Below are 16076 nucleotides of genomic sequence, written 5' to 3' on the forward strand. Positions count from 1 at the left end.
AATATATTCAACGTTCTTCATGGACTCTTGCCTGCAGACCTATCCCCCTCAGCTGGCTGTGCTGACATCAGAATGCTTGCCCTACCAACAGACCGAGCTAACCTACAAGGCTCCGTCATCTCACACCATGCGTGGGATTGTTGCCCTATAAGCCAATTGCAGAATTGTAGCGCGAATACAAATATTGCTGAGCGCAACTTAACAATGATGACAATGCATATGATGTCAACGGTGAGGCAGTGACATGTTCTGCTGTGTACTGTTCTTTAGGGATGGTTGGATCAATAACAATACTTTGCCCTAACAGTCTATAAAAGGCTATGTGGGGGATCATCATTCTTGCGTATTTGGTCCATGTATGTCGAGTACATTGTGTGCAAGAGTTGTATATACTTGTAATACGCACGTACGTGCCCATTTATGCGTGAAATTGTATGTATTTGTGTTTTAGTCACGAGTTATATACTCCATCTACGTTTATTAATTGTTCATGCATATTATCAACAGTGGTGCTCTGGCCCTCATCGTAAGAAGGTGGAATTTTTCCATTACCAACGGAGATGATGAGCAGCATCCAATTGCTTGCTTGGGCAGAGGTGCCACATTGGCGAGACATTAACTACCTCGCCTGGTACAAAGGAGGTGGTGCGTTCGCTCCCCGATCCCAACCCTGACGCCTGTATATTTGGAGTGCGTACTCCTCCCTCCCAGTGGACGCGGGGATTTTTTCCGGGTCCCCTGGTGTTTTTCCCCCCCACATTTACAATCAACATGCATTTAAGAGTATTTGGCTGCTATACATTTCCACGTGATAAGGCCTCTTCTTTGTGGCCAGGTCGCTTCTGAAAAAAATTGCTAGTTCAGTGGGTCTTACCTGTTAAAATAAAAAAAATATATACATGTTTTTTTAATTGTACTTGTCTTTCTTAATCTACACGTTGAAGGCCTAATGCGGTAAATGTGCAGCCCTGAAGTTGCTCGTTCACGCCGCTGCTGGTGGAAGGGTATCCACTACAGAGTGATGCGGCCTGCCGACCGACTTCACCACAGCCGAGGTGAAAGCCAACAAACTCGCCCCTCCGTGCAATCGTTTCAACTAGAGATAGAATGAACCAAAACAAAAAAAACGGGCGACCTCTGGATTCCAAGATCAATAATAATGATCACACCGCGGCACAATGCAATAGGTGTCTCGAATTGGTCTGGGTAATCGGCGCGCGTTAACAATCCCGGTTCCAGTGTCACTGGGGCATTGTCATCTTAACAGCGCGAATGGGCGGTGTGGGACTGTGGGTCCCGTGCGGGCGATGGGCACTGCGTAAACTGAGCCGGAGTGTGCGCGCGCTAGGGGGCGGGGCTATTCCTTTTGTTTGCGATGCGGGGTGCGGGGGGCGGGGCTATTCCTTTTGTTTGCGATGCGGGGCAGGGGGTGGGGGCGATGGGCGGAGTCGGGTCCCCCCCCCCCGCCCTCTCACCCACCCCACCCCCCCGTCTCGCCCCCAGTGATGCTGGCCCCGTCGTATATTTGCTGGTCGTCTCCCTCCACACATTGCGCAGTGTCGGCTGGTGTATGTTGCGCACACACACACACAGACGCAGACGACGACTCCTGTGATATTGGTGATATTTAGATCCTTGCACAAGATCTGCCCGGTGGAAGGGTGGGGGGGACGACGGAAGGACGGCGCTGGGATACTGAAGAATTGCATTGGGCGTAGGTGCGTTGGGTTTTTTTGTTTGTTGTATGTGATCGTTTCTCTGTGTGTGTGTGGAAGCGATGTAATTGATCGGCTCTTCTGCACGCTGCTGTTGGTTGCTCCATGCGAGCGAACGGCATTGTTGGGTGTCACCTGTTGCTGCAGACCGAAGTGCATTGAGAGCATCAAAGGGGGAAGCGGACGCTTATATCAGCTGTTGTATTGGTTGATAGGAAAGCGTATCTTAAACATTTGTTATCGAGCGTCATTTAAATATGAATCCGTGGACGTTACAAGCCATTCAAATAGGATTTCCCCGATAGAATCGTGCGTATCCGTGTCTGTAGACTAGTGTTGCGTGCTCTGTGTAACGTGACACACACGGCCGTGACAGGTGGCAGCCCTCCTCCACCTCCGTCAGATTCCCTTAGGACCCCCCCCCACCACCATACCTGCCCAATAGAAGCCGAAGCCGTGGCTTGTCTCATCTGAAAGGACGTGTGTCTCTCCAGCAGAACCCCACTCACCGGCACCTGCCAAGAGGAAGTTGGCATTCGCCGAATCTGAAAACAAATTCCGGGGGGTTTTGTTCGTGGGCGGCGGCGGCATCTGAGCCGTGTCCACCGTTCATCCGGGCAGCTTCGGGAATTCTCCTGCCATGGGGGGCCTTCGTGTGCGCTCCCGCATCCCAACAGGAGCAGCCTGGCTTCTGATGTTCGTCGTCGTCATGCTAGGTGAGTGAGGGGCCGGAGCCAAACAATGCCGAGAATATTTATATTTTGTGGGGGTTTTTTTTTACATCACATTACACAATGGTAAATACATTTTCAACAGTAGTCTGTGGTGGGAAAGTTAACGACGACATATTCTGAGAGATTCAATGGTGTGGGTTACCCTGTTGTGTTTTCTTTTATCATATTTGTGAAAAGGCAAAAGACTCCTATTTCAAAATCCTGTTTAACCTTTTCTATGATAACGTAATCAATATGATATTATCTCTGAACTCATCTAGTTCCGTTATTTAGTTTACACCACCTCGCCGGTTATTGTAGGTGCTCGAAGATGCCCATTTCGTGCCAAAACAACAATAAACACGCGGGTGGGAGGGGTGGCGTCGTGGTACCTGGGTCACGACTGACATCAGCGGCGAGCGATATCCGAACTGATTCTACCGCCTCCCAACCCTCACTGTGACCAGCACGGTGAAGCAAAGGAAAACAGCCCTCCGTGACAATCACGACAGAGTCGGATGGCTGGGGATTTATCCAGCAATAGATTGACAGAGCTGTAAAAAAAAGAATTATAATAGGCTTATATATGGATAAATTGGATGCATTTTAAATCGGACTAGCCTCGCAGACAATAGGAGTTGTAGGATCAAGGGCCAGAGATAGGAGCTTTTCACTCCACCGTATTGCCGAGTAAAATGTACCTTTGTGATCCTCTTCATGCCTTGAGGCAGCCCTCGGATGCTGAGAAACATTGATTATCGGTTTTTCACATTCATCGATATGTCTTAATTAAAAAAACGAAGACTGCAACGTTAGGCTCCGGATAATTAAGAGCAAAACAAAGGTCACTCCACGACAGGTTTGGAAAATATTTGGAGATGTCTACCAGTGGGACGCAACTGGAGGATATGTGCCTGGGGCATTTATTGAAGTGAAGCGGGGTCAATATAATGATACAAAGAGGTGGACAGAGAGCTGGTTGGAGTGCTATTGGAAACCTGAACCTGATCATGAAAAGAATAACGCATACTACCTGCTGTGATGCGGATCAGAAACGTGGACATTAACGAAGAAAACTGAATAACAACATGAAGAAAGAGGAGCATATGGTTTAGAAAGCATTACTAGTTAGCATATGGTTTAGATAGCATTACTAGTTAGCGTATGGTTTAGATAGCATTACTAGTTAGCGTATGGTTTAGATAACATTACCAGTTGACTGTGTCGGGTGGTGGCGGGTTTTAATGACACATTTATATATTTACTGCGATCTAACCCAAAAAAACCTCTATTATGGATAACATACGGAGGTTAGATGCATCATCCATAATGTGGATATTGGTCGCGGAAGCCTACGTGTTAAACTGGATGCATCACGTTAAACGAAGTAAAGTGGTAACGCACATTGCAAATGAAGAAACCCACCCGAGCATATCGAGCGATGAAATATTCTCATTTAGAGATTCTTGGTGAATTACTGTGCCAGTCATAGGACCGTACGAGATGGCAACATCTACGGGAGGCTTTCATCCATCAGTGGTTATGATAATTGAAAAGGTCTAAGTAAAACTAAATGTCCAGTGTGAAGGAATATTTATTCGGATGTACCATGTGAAAAATGAGCGCTACTGCCTTAGGGTGGTTTGCGCTGACCAACTGCATAAGAACGGGCCATACAGTATGAAGGGTTGACACGTACCAATCAGTGATTTTGTTACTAAAATGTAACAGGGTTATATGATGAAATTCCATAATTTTGGAATTGATTACCAAGTCCGAATTATTGATATTCGCTAAAGAACACCATTTTTGTTTATTGGACGTGCACATTTTTGGGCGGGCCCTCGTCTTTCATTTGGCCGTCGGTTTGTACCGCCCGGCGTTTTACTGTGTCCCTGACGCCAAGGTGAGATTTGTTTTAATGAAAACAGACATTTTTTATTACATTAACCTAATATTACAATAAGTCTGTAATTTAATGGAGAGCTTCTTTGAACTATTATTGACATAAATCCTGTAATTACAACGATGAGGATTCGTTAAATGCCCTCGTGCAATTAGTTTAATAATACTGATGTTGACATTTTAATTGTATTGCTAGATATCGTGATAGGTATCAATACAATTTCGCACCTCCGACGAGCACGGTTGGCCACGTATGGTGACAAAGAAGTTCAACATACATACATTGAAAGCCTGCAGTACACAGTGATCTGTTCACACATACACAGCAAGCTGTAGATGTGGCGCATGCCGATCAGTCAGCACTGTGGAGGCGAGGGTTTGTGGATCTCTTAAATGGTGTGAATCTCCCTTCTCATGGGCGTCGAGGTTCCATACCCTACCTTGGCCAAGCGAAAGCATCGCCATCTGTTTCCATCTGAAAAAAAGTCAGACTCAAGTGTGGCTTCCTGGATAAGTAAGTAATTAAACAGTCAGTAGATTGTATTGTTGCTTAGAATGCTGTTGTTGCCACATATGTTCTCTTGCACACGTGGCGTCTTTATAATATAGCCGTAATGTTGATGACAAATGAATAATTAACTTTGTCGCCTAACATCAAACTACAGAGTTATAATATTTGCTAAACATTTTTAAGCTTCACCCATTTGCAACAGTTAAGACTATTGTAGTGTCAGCACGTGTTACTTAATCGGTCGTAGCATGCAATCAGGCCAGCCAGCAGTGTTGTCCATGTCAACGGCTCAAAACAAAGTGGTATCAAATACCACAAAACGGCGCTACACTGCTGAGATCTGGTAGATCTGGATCTATAGACCCCGATCCACTGTGATAGTGGTAATATGTGGCCCTGAGAAGGTGTGTGAACGTAAGAGGTAAAGGATGGAGGGGTGGGGGTCAGAGGGCAAGGGCATGAGGAGAGGAACAGATATGTCTGGTCTATAGGGGAAGTGACACGGGAGGGGCAGTGGCTGCTGTGCCAAGGTGGTATTCACGTGTAAATACACCAATGTGTGTATTTTTTTTATTGTGCTGGGACCTCAGGGATAATGGTGTGGAATTATACAGTGTTGGCCCTTCTTCCCTGATGTGTAGGGAATATATGGGGAGATGTATGTATTGTACTTAGCCTCCCCACTGAAATATCTATCCTACATCTGACACACACTCATTCCCTGCACACACAAACAGCAACGCACAAATACACACACAAAGACACGCATTAACAAAGCACACAAAAGCACGTGCAGTTGGCCTGAGACTCGACTCCCTCTCCGTGCTCATTCTAACTGCACACCCTGCCAAGGGAGCTTACTCAAATTCAGGTAGGATTTCTAGGCGAGAGCCTGAGTGCAGCGAGTATAGGCCAGGGCATAATCTATACATACGAACAAATGGATGAGCAAATGTGTGTCCAAGCTTCAAGCCTTGTGAGGAAATATGTTTTTTTCATATCATCTGCCTATTTCAACCATGCTGAAGTTTGCGTGAGAGTGAACAAACTAATCAGTAAATCAACTGAATATTATTTCCCAGTTCCAATTGTCCAATTTTCTGTCATCGTGGGACACACTATCGCCGTAAACTCGCTGATCGTCGTCTCACCGCGTCAGATTTCAGATCCAAAACAACAATTAAATACATCAAGGCTAAAATAATTCCATCAGCAGAATCAACACAACAAATAAATACACAATTGTTCCGCCAGCGAAACCAACAATGGAAAAAACGATCCTAAAATTGCAGCAGAAGAACAATGAAATCAAATAATTGCAAGAATATTAGATAACTAATCGCTCTGACAGCTACAGGCTTAGTGCGGATTGGAAGCGTATTATTAAATAATACATATTACAATTCCTTATAGGGGAAACACATACTAATTAACGGATTACTAACGTAGCATATAATCACAATAACACACATTACAACTCATTATTAATCTACAACTCATTACTAATCATAACCATTTACTGATTACCAGTCGATTATATAATTACAATACTCCCCTGTCCGCCTCAAATCACTGCACCTGAATACGTTAAACGATGACGTCACCCTGCTGCTCTATTTAAGACGGGGAGCAAGTGGAGAGGGCTTTACCATTCTGGCGAATTTCCCGATGATGCTGGATGTAATTACCAGCGAAACGTCGTACTACTCAAACTGTAAATGTTGTGGATTCACTCTTCAACGCACCGGTGGGCTAAAGTAGTGAACTATTTGTCTTTTGTCAACGTGACACTTTTTTGCTGATTGGCCGTGTCGGGTGGTGGAGGGTTACGACACATTTATAAATAAACGCGATCTAACCCAAAAACCTTTATTATGAATAATATTGGTCGCGAAAGCCTACGTGTAAAAAATAACTAATGTTATTGGAAAATGGTGATTTAATTAAACAGCTAAAGAAGCAAAGCATTGTAATAGAGTATACACAAACGTAACTAATCAAAGACGTAGTAACAGCAGACGATATAACAGGTTAAATCAAGACTCGTGAAATATAGTGGACAGCATTGAAAGACAATGTAATTAAACAAAAGGGCACGGCTTTTTGTATTCAACAGAGGTCAAGGTTATAACGATTGTGCTGCCAGATGATGAATGCAATACAGTGAAGGTGTATTTAGCAAATGTCACGCCTATGACGCCAACCAACACTGAACATGGAAAATATGTGGTTTGATTTAAAATAACTTTTAAATTACGATTAAAATTAAATAAAATAATTCAAGAAAACGTGTGTGTGTGTTACCTGCAACATTAGCTGTTGTTGTTGGTCACCATTACCTGCTGTTTTGTCAATTTTAACACACGTGTGGCAGTGCTGTGATTGGCAAAACGTAGCATTGCATTTGTAGATTACATTATTTTAGACTGTTTCTTTCATTAAGTAACGTAAAGGTAAGATTGTTGCTAATAAACAAAACCCCAGCAGAGTGTTGGCTGGAGGTTTATATGATGGATTTTATGTTTAAGAGCCTAGGCCAAAATTATATTTGTACAGAAATAGGTCCAACACCAGTGGAGACTAGGCTCTAAGAAAAGCCGTCTCGGGTGTGGACCAATCAAATTCAAGGACAGTGCATATTATTATCAGAGTTGTCTCTTTTGTTTGCATTTTGACTGCTTGTGTTGTGGTTATTGCAAACATGATGCCTTGAATAAAGGTGTCAGTTTTTGTGCCAGTTAAAAGGGTAAAACCTATTTCTATATCTTGTTACTGGCAAAGGAGGTCTCATAATATATTTGTACACTTTACATGTAAATGGCTTAGCCTTTTATTGACTAAATTTAGATCTTTTGACCACAGCATCGATTTGAAATCCCCCACCTGTTGTGACTGGAACAAACCCCATCCATTGAAGGGAGAGCGGGGAACAGGATGAGGTAATGATCAATGCTTATCACTAAACAAGCATTAGCATCGTTGCGGAGACTATCAGTATCAAAATAAAAAAAAAGCAGCCAATAGGCCTCCTGCGCATATTTGTCCCTCCACATTACACATTGTATCAGCCACATGGCCTTCTGGTCGGGCATAATTTCAGCAACGTTGGTTCAACACAAACCAACTCTGGACCGGTTTCGACGTGTCTCAACTGTCAGGCTTGCTTGAACCAATACTGGTGAACTGCCAAATGTTTATTTGCAACGGACCCATTCTGATCAAATAACTCACCGCACTCCAGACACATGTCTGGAGATAATCCAATGTGAGGCAGCATTCGCAAAGCTAAGGTGGGGAAAGGGTGGCAAAGAGTGCGGACTGAGAATCAGAGTTGATGTATTCGCAAACACGCGCGTGTGTGTGTGTTGTCCCGTGAGCAACCCTCATCAGCGGCACCCACTTCATAGCAGATATTTTTACACATTCACGCACATATGCATACACATCAAGACAAAATGTGTACTTTTAAATACAACTCTAAATCTCAATTCACGCGACCACATCCCGGGAGGCACAACGCTTTACACTATATCACACACATTACCCTACAACGCAACCTCGTGGAAAACGTGATCCACAGTTATCCTGGATAAGCCACTTGCCTGTACCACATGCTACATCAATTCCATTGTCTGTGATTAAGAAGGTTACATTCACAGATAAAAGGAGTACATTTTTTTGTGAACAATACGATGAAAACTGACGTGCGAAAATGTGTGTGCATTATTTTTAGTCATGAATATTCTGTTGTTTATTTGCGTTTATTAAATAATTATAGTAGCAATACTTTAGGACACAGAGTTCATTGTCAGATGAAGGCCTACTCACTCTATGTTGGTCATAGAGGTTTTTTGACCATACTTCACCGTACTGGTGAGTTGAGGTTGGTGAAAGGGGCTCAGAATCAGTTTTTTATATCTTTCGCCACTGATATTAGCCATGACCACGAATTTAACTCAGATGATTGAATTCAAAGCACAGTCCACGAACCACTGAACCACCAATCCACCCCATGCATGTATTACTCGGTTATTTGTTATATTTAATATTTCGATAACTACTGTGTCCTGCGAATGTGTGCGAGGGATAACCTGCTATGAGAATTCACAACCTTTTCATGTTGTTATCCAATCTGGATTTGGATAAGGCTGACCGCAGGTAAGATCCAGATTTGACCTGGATTTAGCTCTGATGGAAATGTCACATTATAGTTCGATGATGTGTAATTTAAATGTTTGTATGTGCGACATTGGAAAATTGCCATTACTCTATGTGGTAATTAAAACATTATTAGTGTTACATTATTTGTAAAACAAAACGTCATTGTCACCATAGATCAAGCAGCATTTTGCAGTGATGTCTCCATGAGTGACACGGAACCAGTGGGGAAGTCCGCATTACTACTATTGGGCCAGTCTCTCCATATGATAACGACTGTTAACAGCAATTGTACTGTATCCTTTGTATTGATCCCAGAGGCATAATAGACTCAGTGGAATTTTTACTCAAACACTTGCATATTCTCATTCGTGAAATTCTGTATATTTAGAGAGGAAGTCTAAGATTTATCTTCTTGGTTCTTTCGGTAAAGTCACGTAGAAGGGAAATAATAAAATAATAAAAATAAAACATCAAATAAAATTCTCACGACGTTTCGGCCACAACACAAGTAGCCTTCCTCAGGTGAAGAAACAGAAGTGTCGGAAAGACAGCGCTCCAATGAAAACTGCTAAGCTTGGCAGCGTATTTTAAGCTGGGTGGGAGGAGCAGAGCGCCTTGACAAAGGAGTTTACATATCAACAGAATAATTTAGCATTGAAGTGGCTGTGTTAATGTGAGAGATTAGCAGGATGTTAAAGTCAGAAATTAGCATGTAACTGGGAGATTAGCACTCTTTGTGCAGCATCAGGGTCATCACGGTCCGTGGCCAGATAGCCCATAGGTGTCCACTGCACATTTAGTCATTTGTTTCTACTTTGCTTTGTCTTGTGCTAATATGTTCAAGTAGTGCATATCTTTCTGGCACCAATCTATTGTCGTCACGTCAATCTCTTTGTGCTTAAAAAACAATGTAAATTATATGCTCACTGCATAAACATTAGTCATGCGCCCATGATATTTCCAATCCTATGTTAAACTGAGCCCACACCCTGTATCTTGGCAATTCATTTCTATACTTCAAGCATGTATTTTTCCTTAACATATATCAGCGGCAAAACCCCACACTCTTAAAGGCTTACCACATTTTTTCCATTTTACTTCTGTTTAAATGTATTCTATGTTCTTCAGCTCGTCAGTAATTTCTGCCATTTTTTTTATAAAGTGTGCTCTTTCAACAATTATCAGCGATTATAATGGATCTTGTAGCTCCTTGTTCAGTGCTAAATCAGTTCCACCGCATCCACGAAACGTTGTTCTTCTCCGAAAATCCTGTGGCACTGCCATCCCGAATAGGTATTGAACTTATTCTTTGTGAACGATCACCACTAAGTCTGTCAACAATATAAAATTAAGTCTTGCCGTCCCCATTTTTGTTTTACAGTTCATCCACTTGCTACTGTCAATAAAGTAATCAGCTCTGCCAAACCAAATCGTGTTTAATTATCCTAATATTATTTATGACTCGATGTTTCTTCCTTAATTTTCTGCACTTCTGCCACCTGCCACTCCACCAACCACATATATTTTAATCAGCCCCACAGTGTCCCTGGTTTTGATTATCACTTTATATATGGTTTGCAGAAGCTGTAAACCTTTCCCCAATGTATACCTGAAATGCACTTCCACTTGTGGAACCTTAAACATGTAAAAAAAATCCTTATTTACATCCCAGTATCACTTTCATAGGGGGGTTGAGCTATCGCTCAGTGGTTCTTACACTGCGCATAAAAAAAGGCCACACGAGTCAGATTCCTGGCCATAGCTGACAAGTGTGGTGAAGTATGGCAAAACAATTCCCACAACTAACACACAGTTGGGAGACTTTCATCCAGCAGTGGATTGACAAAGGGTTATAATATTAACCCCAATTAATTCACACTCTCTGGATCGAAGTACATGGGATTGTCAATATCCTTGCACTGGTGCATATGCAAGCAGATTTCGCGATCAGACTGTGACCAATAGTGCATAAGTGAGAATATTTGGGATCTATGGATATGCGATATGAATATACAAAACTTTTCCCTGAGTAAGTCTGCGATTATGTTTAGCAATTTTTAAGCTGCTTTATACTGATAATAAATTACATTTACGAAGCGCCTTCCTACAAAATACTCAAGGTGCTGTACATCACGCAAACAAATACATGAAAAACTAAGAAGTATAGGCGTTGCATTATACCCAACACTATGTAAATACACAGTACACAGGATGGTGACATGACGTAGTGATAGTGCGTTCGTTGTAGAGGTTCATGGTTCGAATCCAGTGGCCGTCCTGATTAATACTGCAGGTTTGTTAACCATACAAACATTGGCCGTCCGCTTCACAGTCGAGATTAAAGATCCTGTAATGTCATTCGCAAAGAGTATGCCATTGTGTGTGCTGGAGACAAGGTACAAATTTGCCAAATTTGAAAAAAAAAATGCAGTTTACTCAATTTGAATATACATATAAATTATCGGCCCTACTGTGAAAACTTGGCAGGACCCTCCTGAAAGAAAGGTCATAAAACTCAGTGAGGTTGGCTTTCCTGGGCGAACAAAAGTTAAATAATATAATTACAGTATGCACATTACCGTGTCCTCTACGATCCCCGCATTTATATTTGTTGCTGACACCTGGAATAAAGATACAGAAACCTCTCACCTAACCACTCCCATTAATGAAGCTGCCAAAATGCTAGCTGAAAACCAGCGTCACCTGCACACCAAAACTCATTTTAATCTTGTCTCCTTAGACCTTCTGTTTCTGCGAAGTATTCCTGCGACCTGCTACGCGTCCCATTGGTTTGCTGCCACATTCTCACTCTGTTCCTCATCAGCTAAACGCCTCTTCCGTGGTCCTGTCAGCCCAACCACTCTTTATGCCCTGTCAGTGTGCCACCTACACAATAAGCCTCATTGTATTCACGAAAGGGGCCATATTCTTACGATTGGCAAAAGTTCCCCCCTTGCATTCGTGTGAATAGCTGAAGTGTGCCTATATTCTTAGTTCTTTCGGTAAAGTCACGTTGAAGGGAAACAATAAAATAATAATATATATAACAATAAAAATTCTCACGACGTTTCGACCATAAGACAAACGGTCGTATCAGGTGTTAACACAAACGGTCGTCATCAGGTGTGTCGGTTTGCATAAATGTATTTATTTTTAAACGGTGTATTTATTTATTTATAAAAAAAAACGTTAGCGCCACGCGCAGCGATTTGGCAGTTTATTTAGAAGGACTAGTCCATCTATGTTCTGAAAAGAGGAGGGGGGAGACGAATTTTTTTTTTAATGTATGCTGTCTAAAAGCCACTGTAAGCGTGAACAATCAATTAAGACCTGAAATGGTTTATCAAATCTTTCCAATGATTGCTAAGCCAGAATCCATCTTCTCGGTTGAAATTGTCTCTGTGCTTGTATATGTGGATAGCCTCATGAACGAATCTCTCATGGTAGCCAGATGGCTTACAAAGAACCTCTGTCTTGTGTTATGGTCGAAACGTCGTGAGAATTTTAATTGTTTTATATATATTTTATTATTTTATTGTTTCCCTTCAACGTGACTTTACCGAAAGAACTAAGAATATGAATTGCTGCAGTCACGAAAGCTTTAAATCAAAATTGTGTGCCTATATTGTTGCCGCAGTTTAAACTTGCGCTTCAGACCAAGTTTAAACTGGCACTTGAGACCAAGATCACAGTTGAAAGTTTTCTGATTAGTGCCTATGAAGGTGCAGATGCGCCAGTATATGTGCCTGTAACTGAATATATTATCATCCCCATGTGAAAATACGTTAAAAGATGTCTATATATAGCCATTATATTTTCCATTGGACGTCATATCAGTGGTCACTAAGAGATTTAAATGGTGGTTGATTAGAGATAAATGGATGTCACATTAACTATAATACTTTGTTCATCTGTTTTCAGCCAAGATGCCACGTTTAGCTGCACAGACTACAACAAGCATAAGCCACGCGACTGAGTCAAATACTGTGCAGTCTACAGCAGCATCAAATCTGTCAACATCCATGACAGATACAAATATTATTGCTCCTAGCACAACTGCATTTGCAACCACACCCATACAGCAAACATCTCCTTCCAACACTGGGACACACACCCAACAAGTTGTGGCAACATCATCATCAAGTTTAGATCAAACAACCACATCCGTGAACGGAACATCTCATGCCACGGTTTCATCGCAAATGCTCACATCTGCTAAGGGCCTCCCAGGATCAGTGAGTACAGTGTCAATTGTGACTGACACCACAGCCATTTCATCTGCAACTCCACATCAGACTTCTCCAGAACCATCAGCAATTTCACCAATTGTTACCGCAGAATCTAATGGTACATCAACTATTGAAACCACCATAGCAGCCAGCCCCAATGCTACTACCGATAGAGCAACCGTGTCTACCACAATATCGCATAGCGTTGTAACTTCCACTTCGGTCAATGAAACTACCTTGACAGAGAGCACTCAAAGGCCATCAGTGACCGGGCCTATTTCAGCTGTAACCCCAGAAACAAGCCCGCAATATACAGCAAATGTGACTGGGTCATCCACCAGCATGCCCCTCAATACCTCTATGACGTCAGAGCTACCGTTTTTATCAACAACTCCGAGTGAAATCTCTACAGTCACGATGTCAATAACAACCGGCATTGTAAATCATACCTCATCGTTCGTGTCAACTGGTGGGTCTCATCTCACTACTGCATCTCAAAACAATGACACTGAGACCAGTACCCATTCTTTAACATCATTTCAAACACCGAAGGTTAACTCTACTTCCAGTCCCACAACAGAGACATCAGTAATGTCTGAAACCACAGTACAATCGAACAACACCACATCCGCTTTGAACATAAGTGCAACGACATCGCCATCACATGAGACTACCAATCCTGTAACAGAGGGCACACTAAAAACAACGGTAAATGCGAGTACAGCATCGTCTAACACTCCCACGCAATCAACAAATGCAAGCACATCAACAGACTCAAACAATGCTACAAGCGCTTCCCCGCACACCACCATGAATACAACTGCAACACCGGATACATCATCGCAACCGAGCAGTGTTACCAGCACTCCATTCGAGGCCACTGTGACTACAACCATGATGCCTGAGACTACGGAGCTCCTCAACAACAGCACGACTCACGTGACATCTGGAGCGGTAGAATCGTCGAATAGCACCACGCAGTCGACAAGCGTGAGCGCGCTAACGCAGCCGATCAATGCTACGAGCACTGCAACACCTGGTACGTCATCACAAGCAAGCAGTGTTACCAGCTCGCCCACGGTCACATCAATGAATACAACTATGATGGCTGAGACCACGGAGTCAAGGAACAACACCGCATCTCACACGACCTCTGGGACAACACACTCGTCGACCAACACCACCACTCCTGCCACGACGATGAGTCCATCTTCACCATCAAACTCCACTGCCAGCCAAGTAACAGGAACGACATCAAATAGTACCACAATGATGTCCACGGAATCGTGGGCCACCACCACACCTACAGTAAATATAAGCGCAGCCACATCCCAAGCAAATCTCACGGCAAGCACGGTGATGTCTGAGACGACAATTTCCTGGAATAATGCCACGTCCAGTATCAATGTCACCCAAGCAACAACACAACTGTCCACAAGCCACGCAGGATCTGCCTCCACCAACCATCCAAATAATACGACGGCGTTTTCTTCCACAGAAGGGTCTTCAGTTACTTCTCCTCACAATGTGTCAACTCCAAATGTTCCGACATATTCCACTAATGATACGTCCACTGCGGTTGCAACTCCATCTCAGGGTACGAGCACAACACATGTTTCGACAACCAGCTCTGGCATCAATGAGAGTACCACTACTGCCTCACTCAGTAGCAGTACTGTGGTTCCAATCAATTCCACCACAATGGCTGTGACCACATCTCCAGGGTCAGAAAATTCTACAGTGACAACTGCTTCAGCGACCACAGCCACAGAAACATTTCATACGGAAAGTGGTAGTGCTCCTACCTCATCTACAACAATGTCCACGAACGCGACCAGCCCTTCTACGAACATGACCAGTTCGTCTTCCGCTACGATGTCACCTACTCTGTCAGCAGCAACTCCGAATGGGACGGCAAGCTCAGCATCGACCAGAGTCTCAACAGATGTGCCTAGCATGTCAACACTGGCACCACCAGCATTCCCAACGTTTAACCTTACATTTAAGATTATGAACGAAATATTTAACGAATCCTTAAACGACAAGACATCCAATGATTTTCAGATGTTGTCAAAAGTAATCATCGATGAGGTAATGTATTTTCTCAGTAAATTTATAACAGTGATTATGACATTTATACATTATGTATACTTTGCTCTTTGATGTGTTTTCGGGTTGCTTGAGGTGTTGTTCAGCGTGATGTCTGACGTTTCGATGCACTTACTTGGAGCTTCTTCAGGAATTATTTGATTCAATTCCATACCGAACAACATGCTGCACAACCCAAAACCACATCAGAGAATTGTATAGCATTGCGACAAAAGCCTATGTAATAGTATTGTATAGATTGTCTGCGTTCAAATAAGGATCATTCATGAATCAAGAGTCCCAAATGAAATATGTTTGTTGCAGTGTAATGTTGCATTCTTTTAAAAAAAACATTTAAGACTAATCTTTTGAAATGCATTGTGCAAAGTGGACCCTACTATGAAATACACTGTATTTTCAAAAGGCCCTTTTATGGAAAAATAATGAAACGTTATCCTTTGCAGATAGACAATATCTACAAAAGCAGCTCTTTAAAGGATTCATACAGGAGCACGACAGTGGAACGATTTTCGTAAGTGCATACAACATACACACATCTAACACTACACTATGCATGATTAAAACAACAAAGTAAACATGTCAATAGTTTATAATTCAGAGAATATGTTGCAGATTAACATAGTTCGTACCTCGATTAGCATAGTTGGCTATGTACGGTGCGAAATAAGTTAAACATACATGCATACATAGTAATGTATTGATGCCTATTAATGCAATCCCAAAATTCCAAGCT

General features: G+C 42.6%; 1 protein-coding gene across 3 annotated transcripts in view; it reads left to right on the plus strand.

The window, feature by feature from the left end:
• The first annotated feature begins 1516 nt into the window (after positions 1–1516).
• LOC116952394 (uncharacterized) overlaps positions 1517–16076 on the plus strand; it is a 62764-nt gene continuing 48204 nt past the window's right edge. The window contains exons 1-4 of one of the 3 annotated variants that reach the window (XM_076065376.1): positions 1517–1718; positions 2213–2431; positions 12927–15325; positions 15787–15854. In XM_076065376.1, the coding sequence (XP_075921491.1) occupies positions 2356–2431; positions 12927–15325; positions 15787–15854 (2543 nt within the window). In that variant the 5' untranslated portion in view covers positions 1517–1718; positions 2213–2355. Of the gene's footprint in view, positions 1719–2209; positions 2432–12926; positions 15326–15786; positions 15855–16076 lie in introns of all 3 variants that reach the window. The other 2 variants (XM_032971775.2, XM_032971851.2) reach the window with 2 other exon arrangements.

This window comes from Petromyzon marinus, chromosome 1, assembly GCF_048934315.1.
Source record: "Petromyzon marinus isolate PM22_M1 ecotype Great Lakes invasive population chromosome 1, UKy_Petmar_22M1.pri1.0, whole genome shotgun sequence".
Taxonomy (NCBI): domain Eukaryota; kingdom Metazoa; phylum Chordata; class Hyperoartia; order Petromyzontiformes; family Petromyzontidae; genus Petromyzon; species Petromyzon marinus.